Genomic DNA, 18,990 nt, shown 5'->3' with positions numbered 1-18,990 from the left:
GTAGTCTGAACAGTTTATGGCTGGGGTGACTGGAGTCCTTGATGATCCTCCCCGCTTTCCTCAGGCAGCGCTTCCTGTAGATGTCTTGGAGGGAGGGAAGCTCACCTCCAATTATCCGTTCAGAGCACCGCACTACTCGCTGGAGAGCTTTGCAGTTGTAGGCGGTGCTGTTGCCATACCAGGTGGTGATGCATCCAGTGAGGATGCTCTCAATGGCACAGTGATAGAAGGTCCTGAGGATGCGGGGGCTCATGCCGAATCTTTTCAGTCTCCTGAGAAAGAAGAGGCGCTGCTGCGCCTTCTTCACTGTTTTGTTTGTGTGTACTGACCACGTAAGATCCTCAGCCAGATGTACTCCAAGGAACCGGAAGCTGCTCACTCTCTCCACAGCAGCGCCGTTGATGGTGATGGGGGTGTGTACTTCTCTGCACCTCCGGAAGTCCACTATCAACTCCTTTGTCTTTGCGACGTTGAGGGTGAGATGGTTGTCTTGACACCAGTGGGTCAGGGCGCTGACCTCCTCCCTGTAAGCCGTCTCATCACCGTTGGTGATAAGACCCACCACTGTAGTGTCGTCCGCAAACTTCACAATGATGTTGGAGCTGTTAGTGGCTGTGCAGTCGTAGGTGTAGAGTGAGTACAGGAGAGGGCTCAGTACACACCCCTGTCTGTCAGACAGGAAGCTAAGGATCCAGCTGCAGAGGGAGCTGCTCAGTCCTAGATCCTGCAGTTTCCTGTCCAGCTTCGAGGGAACGATGGTATTGAATGCTGAGCTGTAATCTACAAACAGCATCCTCACATACGTGTCTCTCTTCTCCAGGTGTGACAGGGCAGTGTGTAGTGTCAGGGCTATGGCATCATCAGTGGACCTGTTGTGGCGGTATGCAAACTGTAGAGGGTCCAGTGAGTCGGGTAGTGCAGAGCAGATGAAGTCCCTGACCAGCTACTCAGCTCTTACTCAGCCATCTGATCCTCGGTCCTGCCCAGTGAGGTCAATCAGCTTTCGGTTATGGGTCACTGGGTGGATTCTTAATGTCACGGCGACGGATGGCCGGTACTGAATAGGACCCAGGTGCAGGAACCCAGAGCGGAGACGGTAGATGATTTAATAGTTTATTACGGTTAAGTGCAAGGGGAACAAAACAAAGGGAAACGTGGCAAAGACAGAAAATGACGAGACGTGGAGCCTTGGTGTGGCGTGCCAAGGGGAACGTGGCTAGGGCGAGGGAACGAGGCCTGGGAAGTGGAACGGAGCTGAGTGGGGAACAGTCACACTGAGGGGAGAGGATATAGAAGTTAAGCAGGTAGTGAAGGCAGCTCAGAAGTGGCCAGAATAAGAGCAGCAATTCTTACTTTGCAGTTAGGGACCTGGAGTGTTTGAGAGGGGGGTGATGAAGATCCAGGGGAGGCTGAGTGGCGTGGAAAGGCTGACCTGAGATCCGGGGCTCCAGATGGAGTGTGATGGCAGGAGGGCAGGCAGGTGAGGCACAGAGGGATTTCCAAAATGATCACTAGATATTCCGAGTCCGGAGGTGGAGTGAGCCAGGGTGGGTACAGCGACTGTAGCACAAAAGAGTCTTAGTTAGTAAGATGAATCACAGCAAGAACTTGAGACACAAGACCTGTTACCAACATGGGTTGATGACGAACTGGCAGTGAGTGAACATCGATGTGTGGTTTAAATCCCTCTGGCTTGATAGCCTGCAATAGGCTCCAGGTGTGCAGGAGCTGGAGTTGGCCCTGCCCAGGGGCGGATCCCAGGTCAGTTCAGGAGCCTAATGGAAACTCCAGCCACCCGCCGTAGACCATGACACTTAAACTGTGCACAAGTATTTCTGAAGTCATCAATATGAAAGATGACGGGAAATGAATCTCTTATTTCATTAAAAGGTAATTCTCTAATGTACCAGAAAAAAACAAGAGGTAGAACCAACTTTTATTTCCAAGTATGTTCTGAGTAGTAAGCTGTCAATTGTAGTGTTATTTATACGAAGAGACAATGAAGTTAGTGCAAACACATATACGTCAAACACACTGAAAACTGAGGCTTTTTTCCACTGGTTTGTGTTTATTACTGTATGATTATTGGGAATACATGCTGGGACAAGACAAATTTCAAGCATTTGTTAAATATGACTTTGACATTTAATATTAATCATGCATGTATGCAAACATGCAAGATGATTTCCACTGCCACTTAGAAGTCATGCTTAGCTGGTCTTTGCCTTCCACCGTACCCGACATTCACGATGGGCCAGCCTGGGTAAGTCTCTCTTTGGACCGTGCTGAAGTTGATCCTGTGAATCAGAAGAATCAGAGCACGCAGACACAGAGTAGCTGCTCCCTACATGAAGGACACTGTGATGATGATAAACCTGCTCTCACCTGAACGCAGGGTTAATGCCAATGTTGTCAGGCTGCGGGAAAGCAGGTGTCCGCCTCCTGTGGCAGGAGGATGGGGGAGGGAAGTCTTTCTGATACTGAGACTGCATCTGGGCTGTTTCCTGTTCGTTTTTTGCTGCTGCTGACATGTGATCACGGTTGCCTTCTTGCTCATTCCCTCTCACTTCTCTGTCCTCGCGTCTGTTTCCTCTTCCTGTTTATCATGAGGATGCAGGAGGAGAATGGTGAGATTCCTGTTGTGTGTTACAGCCTGCTGAAGGGTAATCAGAACTTTGCTAAAGGCAGAATTTCATCAACAGTAATCACACTTTCCATAAATAAACTTTCTTACTTTCTTGATCATACTACATGTATTACACTATTTGCTTTTTTCATTTTAATCTTGAGAGAATAATACTTTATACATAAATGAGATGAAATGTTCTATAAAGACACATCTCCTGGATGCACTGGTACGCATCTTCAGTGATGTATCCTAGGGTCATCAGGTGTTTCGGGTCTCACAACATCATACACCCTCGCCCAGGCGACCCAGCCGGGGGTGATCAAGCCCCGACTTGCGTACCAGTAGCTACCCACGGATCAGCCCTCTTGATCCACAGCCACCTTGTGGCTTTCTCTGCCGCTTCACTCACAGCCTGGATGGCCCTCTTCTTGGCTGCCCCAGCCACGCCCAGCCGCCCTAGGGCTTTGCAGAGTGATCGTCCTGCAAAGCCCCTACAACCCACTTCTATGAGCCCATAGAAAGTCTTCCAGCCCCTTCCCCTGCACTCCTGCACTAGTTCCTGGTACTTTCCTCGTTTCCTTTCATTGGCCTCCTCAATCCGCTCTTCCCAGGGCACTGTGAGTTCCAGCATGATCAGCTGTTTTGAGGCCTCAGAAATAATTATCATGTCTGGCCGGAGTGATGTTTTTGCAATGTTCTGAGGGAACTTTAGTTGTTTACCCAGGTCAGCCTGTAGCTGCCAATCAGAGGCTGTGTTGAGGAGGCCAGTTGTCAAATGTGGGCGCACCTGGGGTTTCTCTCCAGCCTTAATAAAAGAGATTGCCTTCCTCGGAGCATGATGATGCTTGCTGGTGCTGATTGCTGAGGCAATCTTTTCAGCAACTACTCTGAGCACCTGGTCGTGCCGCCAACGATACCGACCATCGGCCAGGGCCCTTGGGCAGCTGCTAAGGAGGTGTTCTAGGGTCCCTCTTCCAGAGCACAGGGGACAGGCAGGTGTCTCGCTCTTTCCCCACAGATGGAGGTTTGCTGGGCTTGGCAGAGTGTCGTATACTGCCTGCACTAGGAATCGGATCCGGTGGAAGTCTGCCTGCATGATGTTTGCCCAGGTGACCTTGCGCTGCAAGGTGCTCTCCCACCTTGTCCATGCTCCCTGCCGCTTAAGGCCTACAGCTCTACTTACTCGCTCCTCCTCCACACCTGCTCGGACCTCTTCCTGGAGTAGCTGGCGTCTCTCCTTTCCCTGTGCCCTGCTGACCTGGGCCTTTGGGACATACCCCAAGCCTGCTCCCCCTGTTGCTAAGACCCCCATCAGTGTTTTCTGCCTTAGGCGTGACTCCGCCACCTCAACTGCCTTCTCAGCCTTCCACTTTCTTCCTGTCCTTACCTCAATACCTGCTAATGCCACCTTGCAGTCTTTAGAATCTCTGTACTGTAGGGCTTCTCGTGTGCGAGCCACCTTGAACTCTTCTGTGAGACCACTGAAGGGTAACTGCACGCTGTTGCTTGTCCCATACAAGGCAGCGCTGGTGAGACTGCGGGGAAGTCCCAGCCACTTACGAAGAAAGCCACTGATCTTTCTTTCAAGGGATTCCACAGTAGTTATTGGAACTGTATAGACAAGCAAGGGCCACAGGATTCGGGGCAGGATTGAATGCTGGTAGATCCAGGCTTTAAATCTTCCAGGCAGGCCGGACTTATCCACCTTAATAAGCCACGCTCCCAGCTCCTCATTTGCCTTCTGAATAGCAGTAGAGTCTTTCAGGCTGGAGTCAAAGAGTTTCCCCAAGCTCTTAACTGGTTGTTCCGTTATAAATGAGATGAAATGTTCTTATGAATATAAATCATTTGCTTTGGATGTCGCAGAGCTGTGTGAAGGACACGGGAACACATACACAAATAATTACTGCTGAGGGCAATCCAATCCTGTGTCTGTGAGTAAGAGTGGCAGGAATTTCACTGCACAGCAGAGAAAACAATATTACTCCTCCAGATGCTCTGTGTCTATAACAGCATTTTCACATTTAACCTTATATGGTCTTTCTTATGTTCTATTTGAGGTATTAAATACTTTATTACAGTGTTTTTCAGTTTAATGGCAGTGTAGGGTTTTTTTTTAAATCTAAGCTTTAATCACAAAATCACCTTTATAATCTCTACCATCTCTGCCTTCTCACTCATAGCACACTGCCCAAACCATTTCCAAGACACACACATGCACTGAACAGAAAGCCACAGCCTTGCGTGCACTGTGCCATCATAAATGAGTCTTATCTTTATACAGACATGATGAGTTTACTCTCTAGGGTGAGCCAAGTCTGTTGACCTTTGCCTGGATCTTGGTCTGGGATAGGCCTGAAGCAGAAAGCCTCACGTGATGTGGTCTCCATCTTAGCAGGTGTGTCCGGGTAGAGGAGGAATCCTAAAAAGGGTGAAATGTAGACTGTTGACTCTTGTTCCCCTTTTTTAAACCCACTACTTTGGAGTGATTCCAGTTAGCACAGAACATGTAGCCCAACGCTGTTCACAGTTTCTGAAATCTTTCCAGTTAGGTCTCTTTTTCACAGCTTGTTTACTTTGCATATAAATTCTATAAAATATGCGTAATGGCAGTGACAATTAATCATTCACACAGACCTGATTTTTGTGACAACAAAACAAAGTTTTATTTCTGTCTGTTTATTTAGTGATGTGCACCGAGATTAAAGCGAGATCAGAAATAATGACGGTAATTTTGAATCCTTTTGTTATTTCTTGACTAGGACATTGTTTCTATTTCTGTTTTACTCTTTTCAGTGTTTGAACTTTCTTTCATTTTTGAAAAAAACGATGCAATGTTTTACTGTATTTCTTTCTTTGATCCCACTGGGAGCCGTGAAACTAATGGAGTTATTTGTGCAAGGGGAGGGAGGGAGGGTGGTGTGGGGGGTGATGAGTGCAGTGGTGGGAACAGAGCTTTGCTGACTGATACCTCCATGTTAACCCTGGAAAGACTTGAGAACATTTCCCAGCTTTCATTTTCATCTTCGTTCCCATTTGTGAAGCCTAAGATTCACTCTGTAATTTTAACTTTCTTCACCAGATGCAGAGGGTTTTTGTTTTTTGAAATTAGTTTTGTCATGCCGCTCTCTCCCTTTAAAAAAAAAAAAACATTCGAAAAACAAAAAGAAGCACCACGAGATTCAGAGGTTCGGTAGACCTTGTACCGAGACATACTCAGTATGTGGGTTAGGAGAACAACGGATAAAAATTGGGGGAAATTGGATAAAAAGGATAAAAAAAAATAACACTCACATACTGAAAATGCACAACATAGTGGTAAAAGTCTCAGACAAATAGGGTTTAAAATGACATCTTCCGCCAACACCTCAGATTATTGTTGTCATATATTATAGTAAGTGATTTGCAAGCTTGTGAGGAATTTACAATAAACAAAAAATACCTTAAAAAGGATTGCATCACTTAAGAGTTTTTCCATAAATATAAGACTACCTGCTGAAAAGTGCAGGCTCAAACAAGCCCTCTAATGTGAAAAAAGTAATGCTGGATTCATGTCAAAGACGCAGGGAACATTGCTGAGTTCTAGCCAAATGCCCCAGGGTAACTACTGAATGGGAAACTTGTCATTTTCTCTTCCCCCCTTCTTTTTTCCCATTCCTTTCTTGGCTTGGTGTGTCACTTAACACTGCTGTGGTCAAATTTATTTTGCCATCATCACACTTGGTACTGTGCAGCCACCCTTGCAAGACATTTAAACGCATTAACTTTGGAAACAAGGCTTAGCTCGGCACTTCTAGCTTACGGGTGGTGATATTTTATGCCTGTCTGTCAGCAAGACAAACTACCAAGTCAAGCTTGGTGGACAGGTGAAGCGAATCCAGATCACTTTTATTTTAAATTCAAAAACAGATCGTTGGCTTTAGTGGAGAATGGAGTCTCTGGCCAACTTTCTAGTTTACTTATTACCTAGTTGAATCAGTTTTTAAAAAATGGTCATCCAGCCTTTATTTTAATAATATTACTTATAAAAATTCTCATTTTGGAGCATATTCCCTTTTAAACCTGTCTGACTGAACTCACGGACCAAAGTTTCAGGATTCTGGTACTTCATCTGCTTTATTGTCCCAGCTGGTTACTGCTCTATCTGCCAGCCACCGGTGAACAACAGAACACCATGACTACTGCAGTAAACAAGCTTTAAGAAGCTCTTTGTATAAGCGGGCACACAAACACTCACAGTGCAGAGAAATATAGGAAGTAGAGGGTAACACGGCAGAAAGCTTATGTGTTTTTTAAAGGAAGGTAAGCATTACAGTCACAATGCCCTCCATTTTAAATTTCATAGTTATTATTCTTGGATTTGGTAGTTTTTTTTTAATTAAATTCTGATAGTTTTTTTGTCTTACTTTTTAATGCATCTTTTCTAAAACTTTTTTAGGAGCAGACACCAAAGATTTAGAACATCGGGTGATGCCAGTGATCCAGGAACCAGCAGACAAAATGTTCTTTGAAAATGCCAGCCTGCAGCAACCACGTCGCCACCACGAATTCTTTCTGCGCAGTAGACCCTACAGGGGCGAACCACCAACAGTGGCAGGTAAAGTCCTGCTGCTCCTTCATACCAGCAACAGATAAAGTTACTTATGCTCTCAAATCCTCCACTGTCAGCTTTAATCATCTAAATTAGTGTTTGTAAAAAAAGCTCAGTGGCAAAGGAAAAAAAGAAAGAAAGTTCAAACACTGAAAAGAGTAAAACAGAAATAGAAACAATGTCCTAGTCAAGAAATAACAAAAGGATTCAAAATTACCGTCATTATTTCTGATCTCGCTTTAATCTCGGTGCACATCACTAAATAAACAGACAGAAATAAAACTTTGTTTTGTTGTCACAAAAATCAGGTCTGTGTGAATGATTAATTGTCACTGCCATTAAGCATATTTTATAGAATTTATATGCAAAGTAAACAAGCTGTGAAAAAGAGACCTAACTGGAAAGATTTCAGAAACTGTGAAACTTGTAAAATATGTGTACACACACACACACACACACACACACACACACACACACACACACACACACACACACACACACACGTAGGAAAATATTTAGTATACACATCCAGAAATGCATATACTATTATATATTGTACATATATTTATTAGTTTCAGATGTAGCCATTCTTGTGTTTTGCTTGTTTACATTATTGTATTTTGCACAACTCTGTTGCTTGTGAAGCTCGCACACAAGAATTTCACTCACATGTGCTGTACCAATGTACCTGCACATGTGATGTGACAATAAAAGTGATTTGATTTGATTTGATTTGATTTAACTGGAATCACTCCAAAGTAGTGGGTTAAAAAAGGGGAACAAGAGTCAACAGTCTACGTTTCACCCTTTTTAGGATTCCTCCTCTACCCGGACACACCTGCTAAGATGGAGACCACATCACGTGAGGCTTTCTGCTTCAGGCCTATCCCAGACCAAGATCCAGGCAAAGGTCAACAGACTTGGCTCACCCTAGAGAGTAAACTCATCATGTCTGTATAAAGATAAGACTCATTTATGATGGCACGCAAGGCTGTGGCTTTCTGTTCAGTGCATGTGTGTGTCTTGGAAATGGTTTGGGCAGTGTGCTATGAGTGAGAAGGCAGAGATGGTAGAGATTATAAAGGTGATTTTGTGATTAAAGCTTAGATTAAAAAAAAACCCTACACTGCCATTAAACTGAAAAACACTGTAATAAAGTATTTAATACCTCAAATAGAACATAAGAAAGACCATATAAGGTTAAATGTGAAAATGCTGTTATAGACACAGAGCATCTGGAGGAGTGATATTGTTTTCTCTGCTGTGCAGTGAAATTCCTGCCACTCTTACTCACAGACACAGGATTGGATTGCCCTCAGCAGTAATTATTTGTGTATGTGTTCCCGTGTCCTTCACACAGCTCTGCGACATCCAAAGCAAATGATTTATATTCATAAGAACATTTCATCTCATTTATGTATAAAGTATTATTCTCTCAAGATTAAAATGAAAAAAGCAAATAGTGTAATACATGTAGTATGATCAAGAAAGTAAGAAAGTTTATTTATGGAAAGTGTGATTACTGTTGATGAAATTCTGCCTTTAGCAAAGTTCTGATTACCCTTCAGCAGGCTGTAACACACAACAGGAATCTCACCATTCTCCTCCTGCATCCTCATGATAAACAGGAAGAGGAAACAGACGCGAGGACAGAGAAGTGAGAGGGAATGAGCAAGAAGGCAACCGTGATCACATGTCAGCAGCAGCAAAAAACGAACAGGAAACAGCCCAGATGCAGTCTCAGTATCAGAAAGACTTCCCTCCCCCATCCTCCTGCCACAGGAGGCGGACACCTGCTTTCCCGCAGCCTGACAACATTGGCATTAACCCTGCGTTCAGGTGAGAGCAGGTTTATCATCATCACAGTGTCCTTCATGTAGGGAGCAGCTACTCTGTGTCTGCGTGCTCTGATTCTTCTGATTCACAGGATCAACTTCAGCACGGTCCAAAGAGAGACTTACCCAGGCTGGCCCATCGTGAATGTCGGGTACGGTGGAAGGCAAAGACCAGCTAAGCATGACTTCTAAGCGGCAGTGGAAATCATCTTGCATGTTTGCATACATGCATGATTAATATTAAATGTCAAAGTCATATTTAACAAATGCTTGAAATTTGTCTTGTCCCAGCATGTATTCCCAATAATCATACAGTAATAAACACAAACCAGTGGAAAAAAGCCTCAGTTTTCAGTGTGTTTGACGTATATGTGTTTGCACTAACTTCATTGTCTCTTCGTATAAATAACACTACAATTGACAGCTTACTACTCAGAACATACTTGGAAATAAAAGTCAGTTCTGCCTCTTGTTTTTTTCTGGTACATTAGAGAATTACCTTTTAATGAAATAAGAGATTCATTTCCCGTCATCTTTCATATTGATGACTTCAGAAATACTTGTGCACAGTTTAAGAATCCACCCAGTGACCCATAACCGAAAGCTGATTGACCTCACTGGGCAGGACCGAGGATCAGATGGCTGAGTAAGAGCTGAGTAAGCATTTGATTCAAATTCCTGAGTTGCATGTATATGGAAAAAGGAGTAAATGTGTTTGAATACTGAGTTTTCTTCCCTCAAGTATAAATCTTGCACAACACATCATTACCAACTCTGAAAACAGGGGTCACATGAGGCTACACTGGAAAACTACCCAACTTGGGAAATCTTAAACATGTTGCAACACTTTGACAAACAGTAACACCTTAGATTTCAAAACAATGACGAATTTTATTGTTTATGATATAATCTGATTTACATTTTTAAAAAGAAATGGGGCTGACAATGTGCTCTTAAACTTATGCTTTTTTAAAAACAAAACAAAACTGCAAACTCATTTTACATTGTGAGTCACATATAGCCTTTGACCTTGAGTGGGCCGGACCAGCGAAACTTCCCTTTCTGTCAGTGAAAAGAAGTTTAACTATGCATTTAATCCCTGGAATATCTTAATATCAGAAAAAGAAATGCAGTTTTGTTTGTCTCAGTTTATCTAAATGATAAACAACATTCTGTAGTAAATGGGGAAAAAAGTCTGTTGGTACTTAAATTGCAAGAAATAAAATTTGAATTGTATATGTGGGGTAATAATATTTATGATAACTGTATAAAAGTACAGTTCCGATTTCCCAAAGCAATCCAATTGGACTCTTAAGCAGTGATTCTGGCTGCTGGCGCTCATGTTTGACATGATGGATGTAAGTCTCATTTGGCTGGACACCACCCGTATTGTAATTTTTTCGCTAGAATAAAGACTTGTAAAAAAAAAAAAAACCCAACAAAACACAACAACCCTACTTTGTCATTCCTGAGACTTCCCTGAGAAGAACTGAATATGACAGCCACAGGCAGAGTCCTGATTACCATACAGTACAATCTGAAGAATATCAGCATACAAAAAAGTAACCTTTCACACAAACAGTTATCCAAGTCACACACTCATTCACTGTCCTCCTTTGAAAGCTGAAGTGCTGAAGTGCAGCCACATGCTTCATCTCCGGTCCCGGTGCCTGCTCCTGTCTCCGTGCCTGCGGTCATCCCACTCTCGGCCTCTGTCCCGGTCATCTCTCCTTCCTCTGTTGCCCCACTCTGCTGTTCTGTGTCGGTCCCGATCATCTCTGGCTCTCCCGCTTGGTCTGTCCCACTCCCTCCCTCCACCACCACCACCTCGTTCCTGCACCGGGTCTACCCCGAGATTGATGGGTTTACGGAAAGGCCTGTCCCTGCCGCCGAACCGCAGCTGTCCGGATTCCTTTTTCCCTCCAAGCCCGCCGCCGAGCCGCCGCGGCACCCATCCTTTAAGAGTCCTCTCTTGCTCAAAATCCACGAACACTTCATGCTGGTCGACCACCAGCTTGTTGGCGTCCCGGCGGGCCCGGACCACAGATCGCTCCTCTTTGTACTCAATGAAGGCATATCCTTTGGAGAAACCCGTGACAATGTCCCGGACCAGCCGGAGCCGCTGGATGTCTCCGTACTTAGAGAACACTTTGTGTAGTTTATCTTCGGTGGTCTGTGGGTTCAAGCGGGACACAAAAAGCGTGAGCAGTGGGTCTCCAACGACGCCTTTGTTGGGCTTGTACCGGGCACCCATGGCCCTCCAGACCGCTCGATCATGGGGTTCCACGTCTGTGCCGTCGATGCTACCAGCTTTCAGCGGGTCGTACACCTTCGCTATCGGACTCCAGTCAGCCATTTTAAACTAGAACGATGGCACAGGAGACTGGCGGGCTTTACAAACAGTTTTCAGGGCTAATATTTCTCTGCATTAGTCGCCAATTACGCGTTAAACCACACCCAGTACCGCTGAATCTATTCACTCTTCCAAGTGCATCAACAAAAACATTCCGTAATGAAACGGGGTCCAGTGTGTCACATTTTAAAGTCCCCCTACTCGCCCGACTAAGGATACTAGAGTTCCGCTGTGCTAAGATACTTAGACCAACTTAAAACTTAAATTAAAAATAGATAACGTAGATTAATTATAGCATCAGTCGACAAATTTGCAAGTATGAAGTAAGGTTAATTATTATTAATAATAAATAATACTTTTTATAAAAATAAAAGTTTATAAATAAAACTTTTTATTCATTGCACAATACTGTCACTTTAAAAATTTTTTTTTTATATAATTACACCATAATCAATAGCATAGATAGTGACAGATTAAAGGCAATAGCATTGTTGTGTTATTAAGCCATTGGTCTAGCATGTGCAACCAGGACACCGATTCCTTGATTCTACAAATCATTCTTCCATAATTCTTTTTGACAGTGCTGGTGGAAAGTGCCTTAAAACTTTTACAGATGTTAGACTGAATCGGACATTGCTAGAAAAAATATTAGAGCCCAACCTGATTCCCTCACTGTGAGAGTCACAGCATCCCTGTCAGTGTATGTACTCCCTGATTAATATGGCAAGGAATGGCTTATTTGAATGCCGCTTTTTTCACATCTCTGTAGGTCAGTCTTTTTAGCTACACCACAGAACTCTCAATGTGCATTTATCTTGTACACAAACGCCTCACAGCTATACCATACCATCGACAGTCAGCTGTGGACACTCTCTTTCAGCATTTGGTTGCTGTGCACTACGTTTCATTTTGGAGTCATGAGGGACATGTCTCTATTTCTATGTCCAGGACCAAAATATGTTGGTTGTAACAAGCGGTTATTTGAGTTACTGTTGCCTAATAAAATGGGTGGTAAGTGTATAAAATTATCTAAAAAGACTGAATGTCAAAATGCTATCCAAGTTACAGGTGCCTGAACACTCTTGGGACAATGCATTACAAAAACATTCTTTAATAAAACACTGAAACCACAACAGCTTCTGCTCCACGGTGAATAACTTCTTACAAAAATTGTGAACATGCTTCACTTCATTTTTCTGTACAGTTCCATCTGATACACATGGTACAGTATCAAAAGGGTTTGGAAAGGTGAAACAAATTCTTCTATGTAGTTTATTTAAAAAAGAACTTTTGCTGCGTAGATGCATCTAGTCTTGTTGTTCTAACAGCATAACAATTATACATAAAGGTTGAGAAGGTGTGCTCTTTAGCTCTGCTCCAGATTCATCATTTTCTGAAAGCCTTTACATATCCTCCACACTCCATTTATAGGCCGCTTCCTGCACAGCCTTTTTATCTGCCATCCTCTGGTAGCGTTTCTGTTCAAAACCATTTGACCTGCAAGACACAAATAAAATAACCCTATTAATTATGATACGACAAGCTAAAAGGCCAAAGACAATCCATTCAATTAGGCGCAAATTTAATATAGACGTGGAAAAAAATGATCACAATTTCTTTACCATTAATGTGCAAAATGACAAACTGATGTGTGTATTAAAAACATTCAATATTAAACTACAGTTCTGTCCTCAACAGTTTTCCTCTGTCACCGATGCACAAACTCTACCTGTCAACTCCGTCCCAGCGGTACCCCGGTGGAATATTGAACCGGTTTGGAGGTGGAGCAGGGCCTTTATATCGAGGTTTCTCTACAAAAAATCAAAACAAACATACAAATAAATAAAAATACAAACAGTAGCAAAAGCAAAACTGCTGCTATTTAAAAGCTTCTTACAAGGATTGACCTGGTGAAATAAAATAAAGTCATAAATAAATAAAACATATGTAATGTTAAACATCTTGTGTTTTTGTGCCACGGTCCTTTTACGCCTGCGCATTGCAGCCATAGGATCGCCTTCTCTTTCCTGTTCTCTCAACATGCGGTCAAGATCCTCAAGTGGCTTAAGGGCTTCGCGCAGCGCTTCCTTAAGTTTCTGGTGATGCATCTGGATCTGTGCCAACCTATACATACATTTTAACATAAACCATTGAACCACTTTTATAATTTTTTATGTGGATATAATCACATAAACTGTGATATTTGAAATGATCATGCACATTTACCGTTTCCCCACTGAGCGTATTTCTCGTCTCTTGCCGCTTTTTCACCAGCTTTCTTTTTCTGTTCATTTCTCTCTGAATTCAGATCCCTGCTTTTGCCACTTTTGTCTCTGAAAATCGCCTGAGCCTTACGCGATTCATCTGGTCAAAGGGGATGAATGGGTAAGTATGTAGAAACTTCATTATTTAATTTTAGGACTAAAATAAAATACGACAATATAGATGATAAGCTGAAATGAGATGCAAAGCTGTATGAAGCTCTTCAATCAATGGGTGTAAAAAAATCTTAAGAGAGAAAAGTTGATGAAACCTTCAAGTGGCTGATTGTGTTTTTTCTCTGCGTCTGTTCTCCTTTTGCTCTTTCCTTAGAATGTCCACAGAAACCAGGCCTGCCTTTCCACCAGATAGCATCCTTTGGCCCTGGTTATAAAAAAAAAAAGACAATTGAAAAATATAACATTTGAGTGAAATCAGATTTGACATTAATCTTTGTTCCAACACAGTCTGCTTACCTGTGACTGGCCTGGCCTACGAGGTGGTGACAAATCTCCATCCGAGTCCCTTCCACTCGGTGGCTGCCCCCTGGGTGGAGACTGGTCAGAGTCTGAGCCCCGTTTAGTTTTTGAGGGCCTCCTTGGGGGAGATTGGTCGGAGTCTGAGGCGTTCCCTTCAGGGGCCTTTTCCTCGGGGGAGACGGATCCGAGTCTGAATCATGTCTATTCTGACCCTTCTTAGCCACCGCTGACCGATGAGGATCCGGTGAGTCGTTTTTTACTTAACAAGGATGAGCTGAGCTTGCTTTTGTTGGAGGCTGAATCTGACAAAGACACAGTTAATTTGTTAATTTTCATTTTGTAATGCCTTTTGAAAAAAATTAAAGATTTAGTATTAGATCAAGCTATGTCTTTAAAATAAATTTCAATTCAAAACTCATCTTAAATGGGTCTCTGCTTTTTACTTTTATTCATATGCCACACCAGATTCCACTTTACAATTTAAATGGATCACTGACCTTTACTTTGCATTTTTTCTGACTTTCCTGAACACTGTCTTGGTGGTGACAAGTCTGGGGAGTCATGGCGTCTTCTCCTGGGAGGAGAGACATCTGGAGAGTCGTGACGTCTTCTCTTGGGAGGAGAGACATCTGGAGAGTCATGACGTCTTCTCCTGGGAGGAGAGACATCAGGAGAGTCGTGACGTCTTCTCCTGGGAGGAGAGACATCAGGAGAGTCGTGACGTCTTCTCTTGGGAGGAGAGACATCTGGAGAGTTGTGATGTCTAGTCCTGGGAGGAGAGAGATCTGGAGAGTCATGACTTCTTCTCCTGGGAGGAGAGACATCTGGAGAGTCGTGAGGTCTAGTCCTGTGAGGAGAGACATCAGGAGAGTCGTGACGTCTTCTCCTGGGAGGAGAGACATCTGGAGAGTCGTGAGGTCTAGTCCTGTGAGGAGAGACATCAGGAGAGTCGTGACGTCTTCTCCTGGGAGGAGAGACATCTGGAGAGTCATGAGGTCTAGTCCTGGGAGGAGAGACATCAGGAGAGTCGTGACGTCTTCTCTTGGGAGGAGAGACATCTGGAGAGTCATGACGTCTTCTCTTGGGAGGAGAGACATCTGGAGAGTCATGAGGTCTAGTCCTGGGAGGAGAGACATCAGGAGAGTCGTGACGTCTTGTCCTGGGAGGAGAGACATCTGGAGAGTCATGACGTCTTCTCCTGGGAGGAGAGACATCTGGAGAGTCGTGGCGTCTTCTCTTGGGAGGAGAGACATCTGGAGAGTCGTGAGGTCTAGTCCTGGGAGGAGAGACATCAGGAGAGTCGTGACGTCTTGTCCTGGGAGGAGAGACATCTGGAGAGTCATGACGTCTTCTCCTGGGAGGAGAGACATCTGGAGAGTCATGAGGTCTAGTCCTGGGAGGAGAGACATCTGGAGAGTCATGACGTCTTCTCCTGGGAGGAGAGACATCTGGAGAGTCGTGGCGTCTTCTCTTGGGAGGAGAGACATCTGGAGAGTCATGAGGTCTAGTCCTGGGAGGAGAGACATCTGGAGAGTCATGACGTCTTCTCCTGGGAGGAGAGACATCTGGAGAGTCGTGAGGTCTAGTCCTGGGAGGAGAGACATCTGGAGAGTCATGACGTCTTCTCCTGGGAGGAGAGACATCTGGAGAGTCATGACGTCTTCTCCTGGGAGGAGAGACATCTGGAGAGTCGTGACGTCTTGTCCTGGGAGGAGAGACATCCGGAGAGTACTTCCGACTTCTCTTTGGTGGAGAGATGTCTGGAGAGTCATGCCGGGTCTTTTTGACAGGAGAATCCTGTCCTCTTCTCTTTGAAGACAACTCGGGTGAGTCATGTCGACCTCTGCTTAATGAGCCAGCCTCTGTATTTTGATGTTCTTTTCCATTTCCTTCCTCTGTGTCATCATTTTGATCCACTTTTAGGAGAGGAAGTAAAACTATAGTAAACAACAGTCTTAACTTAATATTGCACAAATCCCCCCCTACTTCTGTGACTTCTTATTTACCTCCAATTGCTTTCCATCTGTTGCTGGTCCTAAAAACTTCCATCTGTTTCACTTCCTCAGGTCGATCATCAATCACCTCAGCAATCTGAACAGTTAACAAGAGATTAAGTTTTAAAACAGAACTTGTTGACATAACAAAATTACCCAAACTACAAGCATACCCATTTAATACAATAGATTAGATTTCAGCATTAAGTAAATGGCCTGTATTTGTATAGCGCTTTACTTAGTCCCTAAGGACCCCAAAGCACTTTACACGTTCAGTCATCCACCCATTCACACACACTGGTGATGGCAAGCTAAATTGTAGCCACAGCCGCCCTGAGGCGCACTGACAGAGGCGAGGCTGCCGGTGTTCCAGATCTACTGGCGTTTAGATCTACTGGCGTTTAGATCAACTGGCGTTAGTCGAACAGATGTGTGGCAGACTTCCGTTTCAGGAGCTGCTACCTACAGACTAGCAAAAAAACGCCAAATGTGTCATCTGTGACACTTGTGAGGTTATCTCAAACACACTCCGTCAGTCTTGATGCTGTTGAACAACAAAATGTTTAAAAATGTGGCGAGTTTACCTAGGGTTATCCTCATGCGCGACGCGATCGCGAAAACAGCAAACAATTAACACCATGCCGATGTTGTTCACAGGACAACAAGAGTAAACGATCGGGAGACTCTTGTTGTCGTTATCGTTCCCCTCACACGGTTTGTTTCTCCGAATTCAGCGTTTTTGCTTCACAACTAAAGCGAGCAGTTTACTTTGTGTGCACTAACATGGACTCGAGTCAACCAGTGCCACCACTGGCCAAGTGCCACAGCCTACAGCCAGATCAACTTGTGACACACATCTGCAGCACGTCTGAATTCGTTTCATGCACAATACATTTGTACCTTTCAATTGTGTCTGTTTGTGCGTCATGCAAATAAACCTTTGAAATGAATGAAATGACACTAATATTTCACTAGTTTTGTAACATCACATGTCGTTACCGTAGTCTGTGTCTTTTCTCTGCGAACAAACATTTTAGAGTTGGTTGTTATATACAGTCTGTATAAGTGTGGTTAATCTAATAAACATTTGTAAGGAGATGGCAGTTACTGTGAATGTACAGCAGTTACACAGTGATTAGTAATAAACAGTCAGACAATGACCCTGACTTTCTCATTCAGTCTTGTAGATTGAATGCACCTTCTGTGGAAAGTGGTACCACACAGTGTGTGTGGACTTCCCCTGTGCAGAAGGCGACTACAAATGTTGTGCATGTTAAATAAACAGAAAAAAGTGATCCCTGATGTCTTTGCTTACTGATTGTTTTCAGTGTTGACAAGCCACATTGCTGCCATTGCATCTTTCAACATGTTTGTGGGTAGATTTGGATGTACCAGGGGTAAGTGCAGCCACTCAGCCTCTACTCAATGTCATCATAGCAAGTTAATCTAGTAGTGGGCTATGGTATTTGGCCACAGGTGGCAGCAGTGGACTGACCTCCATTTGAAACTGCTCCAGCTGCTGTGTGATAGTGGATCTGCTACAAATTGAAGATCATATGGAAGTTTTGGAAATTAACCCTTGTATTATGTTGAAAAACAAAAAAGTGACATTGATTTTGTTGCGGGTCATTTTGACCCATACTGTGTAAATCCACTCAGAATTGTCAAGAAACTGCAATAAAACAATAGCACCTTTATTTTCCATCAGATAAACATGTAGAACACAGACATACAACAGTGACTTTCCATAACTATTTTAGGAACAATTTGGTTTTTCGTTCTTACAAACACGTATTTTGAACTTGCCCAACGTTCTCAGTTTTTCAATGCTCAACATTTTCGATTTTGTCCACATGATGGACAGAATGTAACTGTGTGCTTTCTGCAGATGTACTTCTTGTATTTCTCACAAAAAGTGCTTGTTTTCAAACAGGAATCTTCCTAACTAAGATTTAAAACAAAAGATTTCTACGTCTCCTCCAGTCTCACAAACAGAACCAATCGACACACCTGAGTCACTGACTTTCTTATATCCACTCACTCTCACTGGCTCTGTTTATTACTAATCACTGTGTAACTGCTGTAAATTCACAGTAACTGCCATCTCCTTACAAATCTTCATTGGATTAACCACACTTATACAGACTGCATATAACTACCAACTCTCCAGCCATGTTGATGGATTGCCTATATTGGCTGGAAATATTAATTTCCAGAGAAAGGACACAGACAGACGATGCTTACAGGATGTGATGTGACAACACTAATGAAATATTGACGTGTCATATTTGTCCAAGGCGTATTTCATTGTTATGGAAAAAGAGAATATTAAAATCATGATGACCAATTGGAGCAGTGATTTCTATGACTTTGTGTATATAATTTGGAATTTTGTACAAATGTAGGCCAATAAGGAATATATGATATCATTTCATTCTTTTCAAACAGACACAATTGAAAGGTACAAATGTGTTTTGCATGAAACACTGGGTTTAACAAAAACAACAACATTATCAGTACCCTCAGGTGAGGAAGTACCTTGTTCATGTGTGGTGGCAGCTGGGGACCTATGAAGCCAACACTGTTGTGAGGCATGGTGGCGATGGTGCCTGGGCTCACCACCGGCTGGGAGATGCCTGACCAGATATGCCAGCGTTATGGTTCAAGTGGCTGTAGTCCCCAGTTTTTCCCACATCTGTGCACCTGATGACATGGAAAAAAGAATATTAACCATGACAAAGCATCAACATTATAACATTAGGTTATAATAATACATTTTCTACAAGAAAAGTGAGAATAAACATGTCTACATTATTAAATAATGATGGGAAAAGTTCTACTGAAGGAATA

The 18,990-nt window shown here is 43.3% G+C and overlaps 1 protein-coding gene, 1 long non-coding RNA gene and 1 pseudogene across 2 annotated transcripts; all 3 read right to left on the bottom strand.

The window, feature by feature from the left end:
* Window positions 1-910: 910 nt before the first annotated feature.
* Window positions 911-1,894, bottom strand: LOC113030996 (uncharacterized). Its single transcript, XR_003273672.1, has 3 exons — window positions 1,634-1,894; window positions 1,354-1,560; window positions 911-1,274 (listed from the first exon to the last, which is right to left on the bottom strand). It is a non-coding gene; the product is annotated as an uncharacterized LOC113030996 (long non-coding RNA).
* An 8,027-nt stretch (window positions 1,895-9,921) lies between these two features.
* LOC113031214 (U11/U12 small nuclear ribonucleoprotein 35 kDa protein-like) lies at window positions 9,922-11,506 on the bottom strand. The gene has a single exon (XM_026183196.1). The coding sequence runs from the start codon at window positions 11,409-11,411 to the stop codon at window positions 10,707-10,709; it is 705 nt and encodes a 234-aa protein (XP_026038981.1). The 5' UTR covers window positions 11,412-11,506; the 3' UTR covers window positions 9,922-10,706.
* Window positions 11,507-12,499: 993 nt separating this feature from the next.
* The window catches only part of LOC113030932 (BUD13 homolog), a 9,582-nt pseudogene continuing 3,091 nt past the window's right edge, over window positions 12,500-18,990 (bottom strand).

This window comes from Astatotilapia calliptera, chromosome 10, assembly GCF_900246225.1.
Source record: "Astatotilapia calliptera chromosome 10, fAstCal1.2, whole genome shotgun sequence".
In the NCBI taxonomy this organism is placed as follows: Eukaryota; Metazoa; Chordata; class Actinopteri; order Cichliformes; family Cichlidae; genus Astatotilapia; species Astatotilapia calliptera.
Note: the sequence above shows the minus strand (reverse complement) of the source record. Positions and strands in the feature narration are given on the sequence as shown.

What these genes read in the sequence shown, in the direction of transcription:
- LOC113031214 (XM_026183196.1), bottom strand. Translation starts at nt 11,411, where the DNA reads ATGGCTGACTGGAGTCCGATAGCGAAGGTGTACGACCCGCTGAAAGCT.